The sequence below is a fragment of the Anopheles bellator genome, chromosome 1, assembly GCF_943735745.2.
Source record: "Anopheles bellator chromosome 1, idAnoBellAS_SP24_06.2, whole genome shotgun sequence".
Taxonomy (NCBI): Eukaryota; Metazoa; Arthropoda; class Insecta; order Diptera; family Culicidae; genus Anopheles; species Anopheles bellator.
In genome coordinates, this window is record NC_071285.1 from 37,022,655 (window position 1) to 37,034,183 (window position 11,529).

Sequence of the window (11,529 nt, forward strand, 5' to 3'; positions counted from 1 at the left end):
ACGCCTGCCTTATCGGCCGGGAGATATAACATGGCTTCGGGTCCCGGGATATCGGACAAGCTATCTTATCGTCCGAGCTTCTAGTTTCGCAAACGCCCGCAATCAGTGCCCAAAAGTAAAGCACTCTAAACTGCTCGTGGTCTATTGGTCGAGTTAAAACAAGATGGCGATTTCGCAACCAGCGATCCCGATAAGATCGGAACGGGTAATCCAATATCGTCTTTAGTCCATCATCCGTCCGGTGGGTATCGACTCGAATCCGTCAGCTGCTCGAGAAGCTGTTCGTAGCAAGATAAGAATACGCAGGAGTCGCTTCTCTAGCAGCTCACGTCGTGGCCGGAACGTTCAGTATCAATCTGACACCCAGAAGCGATGCAGTGGCTAGTGTTTGCATTTTGTTTGACGTTCGGTAAGGTACCGTCCAATGATTCCAATGTAATGTGAGGACCATTTGATTCTGTTTCCTTCCCCGACTAGCGGTGATCCGAGCCGACGATTCGGCTCCGCGAGTGAACGATGGCGTCGACGCTCCCTGGGGCATGTTCCCGTCGGCCGTGTCGATCAATACGACGTTCCGGCACTGTGGCGGCGACATCGTCGATCGCCAGCATGTCCTGACGGCAGCCCAGTGTGTTTTCGGTGACAACCGGCGCCTGATCGATCCGTACTGGATCACGATCGTGGCTGGCGACATCAATCTCGGCGGGGTCAGTCACCACCGGCAGACGCGCAAGGTGGTCGCGATCTTCCCGCATCCCGAGTTCAACATCCAGACGCTCGAGAACGATCTGGCGGTGCTGCGCGTCGACCGTCCGTACGAACTGCCCTCCAACACACTGAACGTGGCCAACCGAACTCGGCGCGTCGTGTCGTTACAGGAGAACTGTCAGTTGGCCGGATGGGAAGACATGACCGCCATCTACTTGCTGCAGCAGCGCTTCATTTCGATGGCGCCGATGGACCGTGACATCTGCAACCAGTTTTACTTCCACGCGGGCCGAGTCCTGGAGAACATGCTCTGTGCGACCATCTCGGGGTCATGCACCGCGAACGTTGGCACCGGCCTGTACTGCGACCGGGTGCTCGTTGGCATCCTGAGCTACGGCACCAACTGCAACGTGCCCCACAATCTGCCCGTCTTCACGCAGATCCTCTTCAACAACCCGTGGATCGAACAGCAGTTCAGTGAGACGGAGGGTCGCCCCTTCGGCTGGTCGCCGGGACAGCTTTAGACCGGCATCTACCAGCTCGGTGGATCGGGCTCAGATTTAGGTGAATAAATAAGCCTAAAGCTAGCATTCGATCGCGTAAATATTAAAATACTACTGGCTAAGCTTGAACGGCATTTATTAGGTTGGTTCCAATCTTATTTGACCGGACGACTATATCGGGTAAATTTAGAAGGTCTCACCTCCAGAGAGTTCGCGAGCACGTCTTGGGTTCCACAAGGCAGTAACCTGGGCCCTCTCTTATTCTCGCTGTACATTAATGACGTAGTCTCTGTTTCACCTACCAACGCTTGTTTGATGTACGCCGACGATGTCCGATTGTATATGCCTGTCTCCACGATATCCACGGACTGTGCAGCTCTGCAAAAGATATGTGATAACTTCTGTGGCTGGTGTGAACTAAATGATCTTTGTATTGCTGTTGATAAATGTCGTATAGTCACTTACTTTAGGGTTAATAGAACCATTCGTATTGTCTGCTAAACTCGCCAATTCAACGTTGTAATGAGATGCGTGATCTAGGTGTAATATTAGACAGTAAAATAAATTTGAACGCACATTTTAAGCAAACTGTTAACCAGGCGCTAAGAATGTTAGGTTTTATACTTAAGTTGACCAAGGAGTTTAGTGACCCAACATGTTTTAAAGCTCTTTATGTATCGTTTGTCCGATCCGTCCTGGAAACTAACTGCGTTCTATGTTGCCCCAATACTGCTTTGTGGATTAACAAATTTGAAGCCGTACAACGTAAATTTACTAGGGTTGCACTAAGGTCTTTTTCACTTACTGTGTCTTTTCATCTTGACTACAGAACTCGATGTTTACTGTAAGGACTGCAACCACTTAGTTTTAGGCGCAAAGTGGCCCAAAGTGTATTCGTGGCAGCGCTGCTAAAAGGAGGGATAGACGCCGCGGAGCTATTGGCCCGCATAAATATTTACGCGCCTTCCAGGCCGATGCGAAACCGTGACTATCTTGTTCCGCAACCAGCAAGACACCCTAACAATGACCCAATTTCGAATGTTATGCGTAGCTTTAATAGTAATTATAGTTTATTTGATTTTAATATGTCGGTTGCTAGCTTTAAAAACAATGTGTTCATGTCCGCTCCTAGTTCGCAAGCACCAAATGTTAAGGCCGATCATATGGCCAAACATTCGCTTTCGAAATAAATAAATAAATAAATAAATAAATGTGTCAAAAAGTTATGTTACGTGTTCCGAAGCCATGTCCATGACGAGTTCCAATACTTGAACTGCATTCTAAAAATACCCAAACCGATCGCTGGTGTACCTCCTTTTCCGATTTAGCTTATCCACATCTTTCTCTTCCATCGGCCAATCGTATCCACCGTGAATGATGCTTTCAACAAACTCAGAAGTGGAAGTCCTACGGCTGACAGCCGAATATTTATTCCAAGCTCGTGTCTTCTGGTCTTGTAATTTATCGCGCCAGAACTTAAGTAAGGGGAACCGAAGCTAGGGAAACAAATTAGGCGATTCGCTTCGCTTAGTTCGCCCCGGGTTTATTGACTTTATTGATCGGAGTTACAGCGCAGGAATTGGCGAGGAGCCCGCGACGGGAATGTCTTGTCGGGTGAACTGCTCCCGGATCCAGGGCAGGTAGTAGCGCAGCTGGGCGTAGATGCCCGGATTGTTGGCCTGGCCACAGCCGAGCCCCGTCACCAGGATACCGGCCAGCCGGCCCTCGCAGAACAGACCCGTGCCCTGGTTGCTGGCGCAGACACCCGGTCCGGTTCCGGTGGTTCCAGCGCAAACCATCGAGTCCTGGACGCGGCCAAAGTTGACCACCAGCTCGTTGCACGTGTCACGGTTCAGGATGGGCGTGTTGATGAACTGTTGGACCGGGGTGGCCGTCCCGTTGGCCCAACCCACCACCTGGCAAGCCTGACCGTCGAACATGACCTCCTCGTAGATGGTGGCCACCTCGAGACTGGGCACCGGCACGACCGGGAACAGGAAGCTGGTGTTGGTCCGCAGCACCGCCACGTTGTTCTCGAGCGTGTACGGATTGTACTGCGGATGCACGTACATGGCGCTGATCCCGATGCGATCCGCGGCAAAGTTGAGCTGCAGCGCCCCAGACAGGATGGTGACCGCGCTGGTCTCGAGTAGGGTGTGCTGAGGCGTCAGCACGCAGATGGCCGCCGTCAGGACGTGGTTTTCGTTGAGGATCACTCCGCCGCAGAATGCGTTCGTCGGGGGAGCCGGCAGACCCACGGCCACGACCGACGCGAACTGACCCAGCACGGCGTTCGTTCCGCTGGCAATGAACGGCACAAACTCATCCTCCTCGTCCTGCAGTCGGTAGCCGGCCACCGCATGACCAGCGATGGCTGTGGAAGACACTCAGTTCAGTTTCAGTTCGTATTTCGCCGTGTTCCATCTTACCGAGAGCCAACAGAATGTACGCCACTCCCTTCATAGTTCGATGCGCTGCCAACGGACGCTACGGGAACACTGACGGGAGCGATCGCCTTGGTCGCTAAGGTCACAGGGAACGGTCAGGGATCGATAAGATAAACGTCCGGCCAATTAGCGAACTCTAGGACCCTCGCTTAAGGCCTCTGAATCGGTGGCGAATGCCGTCAATAGTCGTCCAGCACACGCCAGGTGTGGAAGGTTTCTGTGGAAGAGCCTAGCAGACATGCAGAAGCCGATTCTAGTGTCCTGCCTGCTGGTGGTGGCCCTCACCGGCAGTGGGTTCGGCGATGAGGGCAGCCCTCGGATCACCGGTGGAACACGTGCCGTTCCGAGTCAGTTCATGGCGGCCGTCATCCTCGAGACTCCGTTCATCGCCCAGAACTGCGTGGCGACGGTGCTGAACCGTCAGCACGTGCTAACGGCGGCCTCCTGCGTCATGAACCCGACCACCTTCGCCATGATCAACCCGGTCTGGTTGCGCATCATCGGGGGTGACGTCTACATCGTGCCGGTGTCGGTGAGGCGCGTGGTGCGCAACGTTATGCGGAGCTACGTCCACCCGAACTACAATCGGCTGACGGACAACAACAACATCGCGGTCCTGCGCGTCTCCGAGATGTTCCCCGAGTTCCACAACACGCTCGAGCCGGCGCTCCTCAATACGCGGCTCCTGTCGGACAACACGCCGTGCCGGTTCGCTGGTTGGGGTGCAACGGAGAACCAGACGACGGCCGCCGTACGGGCGTCGCAGTACTGGATCACGCAGCCGATTCTCCCGACGGCTTCGTGCAATGCGGCCAACGTGCACAACAACCGCGTGCAGTCGACGATGATCTGTGCCGGATCGTTGGCAGCATCCGAGAACTCGGCCTGTCTGGGCAATATGGGTGGCGGGCTGTACTGCAATGGCGAGCTGAGCGGGGTCCTCGCGTTCGGGTTGGGCTGCGGAGCGGCCAACCAGCCCAGTGTCTACATCGACGTGCGCCAGTACGCCCAGTGGATCCAGTCGCAGTTCACGCGCACCGACGACCCACCGGCCGGCTGGGTTCCGCCGGAACCGTTGTGAGATCGAAATGTCCGGGCGAAAACAGTGAAATAAAGGCATCAGTTGCTCCAAGACTACAGTTTAGAAACTCCCTCCCTGAAGTGAGAAACTGGACTGGCTTTAAAATACGTTTCCGCTTCTGTTAAAACGTCATAATTTGATGAAAAAGGCTTTCCAAACTTGATAGTTTTTGGGTCTGGAAACATATGGAAGTCGCTAGGGGTCAAATCCCGTGAATACGGTGGATACTTCAACAATTCGAACTTTAATTAATGGATTTTGCCTATTTTCAAAATGCTCTTCATACTATTTTCAAAATGCTGCATTGGCCTGGTGAAAAAGGATGTTTTTCTTCTTCAAACCGGGTACTTTTTCACGATTTTTTTCATTTCAACTGTTCTAAAAGATTACAACAGCAATCAAAACATATTTTTTCATTAGTTTGCAAGTAACCCTCTAACATAATTCCATTCACAGCCCAAAAACTGATGCCAACACCTTTTTGAGCGATTTCTGGACACGAACTCATTTTGGACCCGAAGAACCAGGTTTAAAGACCCAAGTCTTATCCATAGTGATGAGTCAATACACAAAATACACTTTATCCTTTAGGAAAAGATCTGAAAGTTACTCAAAGAGTAGCATTCGAATGCGTTTTTGTTCCAAGGTTAGCGAATGCGGTACCCATTTTGCACACTGCTTTCTGAAACCCAATACTTCGGTCAAAATATTAGATGCCTAGGACTTCTACTAAATCTCTTTCAGTGATTCGAAAATTTTCCTCAACGGTATCCTGTTTTATCTACGATTTCAGGTGTTGTATCTGTTTTTGGGCGTCTCTGACGTGGTACGTTGAAACTCAGAAATCCCCGTTTTAATGTACTTATTGAAGAATCCATACACACTTTCCAAATTCGCTCATAAATTTCCTTCCAATTAAATCCTTCCAAAAATAAAAATTCAATGAGTGCAAGATACTTGATTTTATCCATTCTAAAACACACTGTGACACGTCGATTGAAATGAAACTTTACATACGTTCAAATGAAGAGTGCACCAATATAACAAAAATATTAGGCTCATAGCAGAGCCCTCTGTTATCGAGGCCCCGAATTTATTGAACACCCCGGTAGTGTAAGGATTCCGAAGATGGTTTCCGAAATGTCGTCCAAGCTTCAATTTCGCCAAACAACCAATCAGCCAACATTGCTCGTTAACGTTGACAATTGTAGCGGCTCCTTATCCATTTTCGAAGAAAAATAGACCGATGTTGCCGCCAGATCAAACCCGCACCAAACAGTCACTTGTTGTGGGTGCATTGGCTTGCACGACGTGTGGGTTTTGGCCAGTTTGACAGTTTGAGTTGAAGACCTACCACTTTGGAAATAAGTGTTTCCCAATTTCTGGCAACTAAAATTGTATTTTATACAGAAATTTTATGAATGAACCTTTTAAATGAATGTTTAACGATCGGAAAATATTAATCCGCTTTTAGCTGACCCGCTATCAACTACACTGAGTAAAGAAACGACCACGAGCGAGGGATGGAACGCTATAAGAACATGTATCAGGAACTATGCGCAAGAAGTCTTGGGCACACGTCAAGGTTAGTCCAAATCTGGCTGGTCGGACGATGAGTGTAGACATGTGACGGAAGCGAAAAACATTAGATACAGTCCAATTATAGACAGGCGTAAAGGGACAGCGTAAAGGGATACTAGAAGCTCAAAAGAATCAGAGTGCATTACGGACCCACAAGGTAATTTTGCAAAGCGGTAGCAGGTCACCGAAAAAACCTCATAGTAAAGTAAAGTAAGTAAACGCTCAAGTACTGCATGACAGTTTCTGTGAGATCGGGCGGATGCTTTTTTCGGTGATTAACCAATCTCTGGAGAACGGTATTTTCCCGGCCTCATGGAAGGAGTCGACAGTTATCCCTGTTCCCAAAGTGACAGGTGCTACTAGTGCGAACGAGTTTCGTTCCACATGGTCAATATTTTTGAAAAGGTTTGAAATATCAATAATGACATATCTGGGAGTAGTTTTGAATGATAGAACGAAGTATAGACTACCTTTGGATTATATTATCTCAAAAGTGGCAAAGAAGTGTGAACTGAGCTGTAGGTTGAACAGCAATCTGATTTTTTTCGCGAAAGTTTAGTTATACAAATCGATAGTGTCTCCTCACTTTGATGTTTGTGCCTCCATTTTGTGCTTTGGAAACCAAACACAGCTTCAAAGGCTGCAAAGCCTGCAGGACCTAATTATGGGGCTAGTTTTGGGTTGTGGTCGGTACACTTCATCTATGCTTGTCATGCTAGATATTTTACAGTGGATGCCAGTAAGGCAGAGAATCGCGTACTAAACGGCCATTTTTGTGTATAAAATTGTAAAAGGGATTGTGCCATTCTACTTGAGGGAGCAAATAATCGTGGGGTCAAACGTTCACCGCTACTATAATCGCAGAGCGGGGGATCCGAGACTACCAACGTATTTGTCAGTAAACGTTCGTAACTCCTTGTTCTTCAAGGGGTATAATGGTACAATAGTATGCCGAGGCACATCACCCAAGCCGCAGATCTGAGGGACTTCAAACGATTGTGTTCCGCATACACAAGAGAGGTTCGTTAACTTGCGTTTAACTTTAACAAAAACAGCTTTCATTATGATGATGATAAGATTAAAAAATATTGAGAAAACATATACCAAAAATAATAATAATAGTAATGACTACATGGATTTGAGACACGCGCGTGCTATTGAGAAAGTGGTGGGCATTCTGTACGAATAGAATCATTGGTGTCAATTAGCTCAAAGCAGATGATCAGGTTTTATGCTTAATAGTGTCACCACGTTATGAACCAATGGAAACTGGAGGTGTGAACAACTAAAAGAGCAAGAGATACCTTCTGCATTCCGGAGAATGGTCCCTCCCTTTTAAGTGGGAGATATCATGAATTGTCATGTTCTAACACTTTAAGGGATGGCAACCGTTGTATTAGAAAGGAGAAAAGTTAGATGCCATGGTTCTGAGGAGTTTGCTCCCATGCCCCCTCTCGCTGATTTTGTTATTTTTGTAATTATCTATTGATAAGTCCGTCCTTCTCAAACCTATGCAGGGATAAGAGGTGGGACTTTTAATCATTCATCATTATGTAGTTCGTATTCTGTATTCTGTATGTATTCTGTACATCTGTATTCTTAGCCGATAAGATTGCTCGCTCACTCACATTCATTATTTTTGGCTGCTATTCCAGGAGTAGCAACTGGGAGAGTATGGGAATTAAGCTTATCTCAATTCTTTCGCGAAATTCATCCCTAATCAGCTGCGACTGCATCAATCAGCTGCGACTGCAACCTTAATTGTTTGCTTAATGAAAATCGAAGCCACATCCGTCATCCGCTCGATCGGTAATTTGTGGTCGATTGCATAAATTGATGCTCAGCGAGGAACCCAAATCTGACGCGGACCCGCCTCTTAAAGCCTGCCTTATCGACCGGGAGAGATAACATGGGTCCGGGTTCCGGGAAGCCGGACAAGCTATCTTATCGTCCGAGCTTCCAATTTCGCAAATGCCCGCAATCAGTGCCAAAAAGTAAAACATTCCAAACTGCTCATGGTCTATTGGTCGAATTAAAACAAGATGGCGATTTCGCAACCGGCGATCCCGATAAGATCGGCACGAGTAATCCGATTTCGTCTTTAGAACATTCAGTATCGATCTGACGCCCGGAAGCGATGCAGTGGCTGGTGTTTGCATTTTGTTTGACGTTCGGTAAGGTACCGTCCAATGATTCCAATGTAATGAGAGGATCAATTGATTCTGTTTCCTTCCCCGACTAGCGGTGATCCGAGCCGACGATTCGGCCCCGCGAATAAACGACGGCGTCGACGCGCCTTGGGGCATGTTCCCGTCGGCCGTGTCGATCAACACGACGTTCCGGCACTGCGGCGGCGACATCGTGGATCGCCAGCATGTCCTGACGGCGGCCCAGTGTGTTTTCGGCGACAACCGGCGCTTGATCGATCCTTACTGGATCACGATCGTGGCAGGTGACATTAATCTCGGCGGGGTCAGTCACCACCGGCAGACGCGCAAGGTGGTCGCGATCTTCCCGCATCCCGAGTTCAACATCCAGACGCTCGAGAACGATCTGGCGGTGCTGCGCGTCGACCGTCCGTACGAACTGCCCTCCAGCACACTGAACGTGGCCAACCGAACCCGGCGCGTTGTAACGTATATTGTAGACTGTTACTTGGCCGGATGGGGCGTCTCGCTCGTCGGTGGGTTCGTTCCGGACTACGTGCAGCAGCGCTTCATACAGACGCCGCCGATGGACCATGACATCTGCAACCAGTTTTACTTCCACGCGGGCCGCGTCCTGGAGAACATGCTGTGTGCGACCATCTCGGGGTCGTGCACCGCGAACGTTGGCACCGGCCTGTACTGCGACCGGGTACTCGTTGGCATCCTGAGCTACGGCACCAACTGCAACGTTCCTCACAATCTGCCCGTCTTCACGCAGATCCTCTTCAACAACCCGTGGATCGAGCAGCAGTTCACTGAGACCGAGGGTCGTCCCTTTGGCTGGTCGCCGGGACAGCTTTAGACCGGGATGTACCAGCTCGGGGGATCGGTCTACGATTTGGATGAATAAATGTGTCGAGAAGTTCTGTTCCGAAGCCATGTCTATAACGAGTTCCAACGCTTGGGCGGCATTCTAAAAATACCCAAACCGATCGCTGGTGTACTTCCTTTTCCGGTGAAGCTTATCCACATCTTTCTCTTCCATCGGCCATTGAACAAAACGCGATTTTTCGCTTAGCTCTCCTCAGTTTGATGGCTTCCGGCGTTACAGCGCATGAATCGTCGAGGAGCCCTGTACTAATTGAAGTGTGCCTATACATTTTCCACATTCGCTCACAAATTTCCTTTGCAACCTTCCAAAAATAAAAATTTAATCAATGCACGATACTTGATTTGTTCTAAATACTAAATGGTTTATAAACAAAGCTTTAAGTGAGCGATTGAAATGAAACTTCACATACGTTCATATAAAGAACTAGCAGGTCCCGGCGAGCTTCGCCACGCCCCATTTCGTTTTCATTTCACGACTATCCGGCGTTTCAGAAGATCGGACTTCTAGATGAAGGTCCGATCGGCTTCCCCTCCCACCTCCCGTTATTCCTTTGTTTCGGACGATCGGCTTCCCTTTTCATTTCCCGTTACTCATCGTTTTCATCCCTTTTCATCGCGATTCTCAGTGACGTACATGATCGGCTTCCCGTTGAATACATGTCAAAACTTGCACCAGCTGAATTTGGCTCAAATTCCTTGGAAACTATCCGAGTTTAACTGAAATGAGCTTAGATTTTGTATGGAAGCCCACCTTTGTAAAGAGGGGAGGGGTTTCAAACATTCGGCAGAACATTTCTCCACCCCTAAAACTCCCGCCTACCGAATTTGGTTCGATTTGCTCGAAAACGTTGGAATGGGACGTTACGTATGGGACGTTACGTTACGTTACGTTTGTATGGGAGCCCCCCCTCCCCGGAGGTGTGGGATGGTCAAACTTTCCTATTCACAATCCGGGGTCACAAAAATACGCTGTGCAAAATTTCACGCGGATTGGCTTAGTAGTTTTGGAGAAAAAGCGGTACAGACAGACAGACAAACAACCATTTTTATATATATAGATGTACCAATGAAACAAAAAAATATAGGCTCGTAGCAGCACCGTTTAGCCGTTTTTAATAATCTAACTAGTTAACCCACAAGCAACTACGCTGACGTAAGAAGCAACTTCGAACGATATTTTGAACGCTTTAAGAACCTGTATCAAGAACTGTGCCCAAGAAGTCTTGGGCACGCGTCGAGCTAAGACCAGATCTGACTGATTCGTCGATAAGCAATGATAGACAGACGCAGGTCGCGCGACAGCGTAAAGGAAAACAAGAAGCACAGACGAGCATAGAAACAAATTCACAACAAAATGAATGTGACAGACATTGAATACTGAAAGACCTGTTGATGATGTAGCTGAGACCTTCGACAGTATATTCGCTTTCGATAGCACTGACTCCGAGGAGGAGTTTGAAGCATAGCACGATAACTGAATGAGCTATTGGCAAAACCTAACAAATGGATAAATTTATGTTATTTGTTTTTGAAATTAAATCCACCATCCAAAGGCGAGCGCCTTATACGGAATAAAAGCCGCGGTAATTTATATTCCCCAAAGCCTTTCTGTCACAGCGTTCGTCCACCCGGTCCTGGGGTGGCCCTGGCCTAAACCTAAACGCAGCCATGGGAATTTTTCCGGCTGCCCGTTCACCATTTCCAGCTTAGATCTAGACGTTTTTCCACTCTCGGAGTCTCGGTCCTCGCCGGCACATGCCTGCCGGGTGTGCCACTGCAGATCTCGTTTCCGCGCACGGTGTGGCCACTCTCGGCTTTTATTACTCGTCGCTTCTTGTTATGATCCCATTTTTTATACTTTTAAGCGCTGCGATAAACAGTAATGACTTTTTAATGACTGCTTTCGCTCGCCGAAACTAGATTATCAACGTGTCGTCCGACGCTGCCCCGGGGCCGGTAGTCACACCGGGAGCACCAAAGTCCCAGTGCGGTACCGGTTGCCGGCGAGACCGTCCCGTCAGCTCTGGTCAGAGGATTTGATTTAGAGTCTGGGTTTTTTTTCTGTGGCTCTCAGGTTCGTTTTCACTCGCTGCCAGCCACGTATGGTGCGTGTACCTGTTTGATTGCGTCAGCGTGTCCGGTTTTTTCCCCGGGTCCCCGTTCAAGGAAAC

The 11,529-nt window shown here is 48.8% G+C and overlaps 4 protein-coding genes across 4 annotated transcripts; 3 read left to right on the forward strand and 1 right to left on the reverse strand.

Annotated features, from left to right (window-relative positions):
- Positions 1–372: 372 nt before the first annotated feature.
- Positions 373–1,232, forward strand: LOC131215523 (serine protease 55-like). The gene is made up of 2 exons (XM_058209913.1): positions 373–409; positions 478–1,232. The coding sequence occupies exons 1-2, from the start codon at positions 373–375 to the stop codon at positions 1,230–1,232; spliced, it is 792 nt and encodes a 263-aa protein (XP_058065896.1).
- Positions 1,233–2,776: 1,544 nt separating this feature from the next.
- LOC131215524 (trypsin alpha-3-like) lies at positions 2,777–3,674 on the reverse strand. The gene is made up of 2 exons (XM_058209914.1): positions 3,641–3,674; positions 2,777–3,585 (listed from the first exon to the last, which is right to left on the reverse strand). The coding sequence occupies exons 1-2, from the start codon at positions 3,672–3,674 to the stop codon at positions 2,777–2,779; spliced, it is 843 nt and encodes a 280-aa protein (XP_058065897.1).
- A 222-nt stretch (positions 3,675–3,896) lies between these two features.
- LOC131205235 (trypsin-like) lies at positions 3,897–4,739 on the forward strand. Its single transcript, XM_058197251.1, has one exon. The coding sequence runs from the start codon at positions 3,897–3,899 to the stop codon at positions 4,737–4,739; it is 843 nt and encodes a 280-aa protein (XP_058053234.1).
- Positions 4,740–8,457: 3,718 nt separating this feature from the next.
- LOC131215526 (anionic trypsin-2-like) lies at positions 8,458–9,329 on the forward strand. The gene is made up of 2 exons (XM_058209915.1): positions 8,458–8,494; positions 8,563–9,329. Exons 1-2 carry the CDS (start codon positions 8,458–8,460, stop codon positions 9,327–9,329), a joined length of 804 nt encoding a protein of 267 aa, XP_058065898.1.
- Positions 9,330–11,529: the final 2,200 nt, after the last annotated feature.

What these genes read in the sequence shown, in the direction of transcription:
- LOC131215523 (XM_058209913.1), top strand. Translation starts at nt 373, where the DNA reads ATGCAGTGGCTAGTGTTTGCATTTTGTTTGACGTTCG. An exon ending in TGCATTTTGTTTGACGTTCG is followed by an intron (nt 410 to 477) that starts GTAAGGTACCGT and finishes TTCCCCGACTAG; the next exon opens with CGGTGATCCGAGCCGACGAT.
- LOC131205235 (XM_058197251.1), top strand. Translation starts at nt 3,897, where the DNA reads ATGCAGAAGCCGATTCTAGTGTCCTGCCTGCTGGTGGTGGCCCTCACC.
- LOC131215524 (XM_058209914.1), bottom strand. Translation starts at nt 3,674, where the DNA reads ATGAAGGGAGTGGCGTACATTCTGTTGGCTCTCG. An exon ending in GTACATTCTGTTGGCTCTCG is followed by an intron (nt 3,586 to 3,640) that starts GTAAGATGGAAC and finishes TGTCTTCCACAG; the next exon opens with CCATCGCTGGTCATGCGGTG.
- LOC131215526 (XM_058209915.1), top strand. Translation starts at nt 8,458, where the DNA reads ATGCAGTGGCTGGTGTTTGCATTTTGTTTGACGTTCG. An exon ending in TGCATTTTGTTTGACGTTCG is followed by an intron (nt 8,495 to 8,562) that starts GTAAGGTACCGT and finishes TTCCCCGACTAG; the next exon opens with CGGTGATCCGAGCCGACGAT.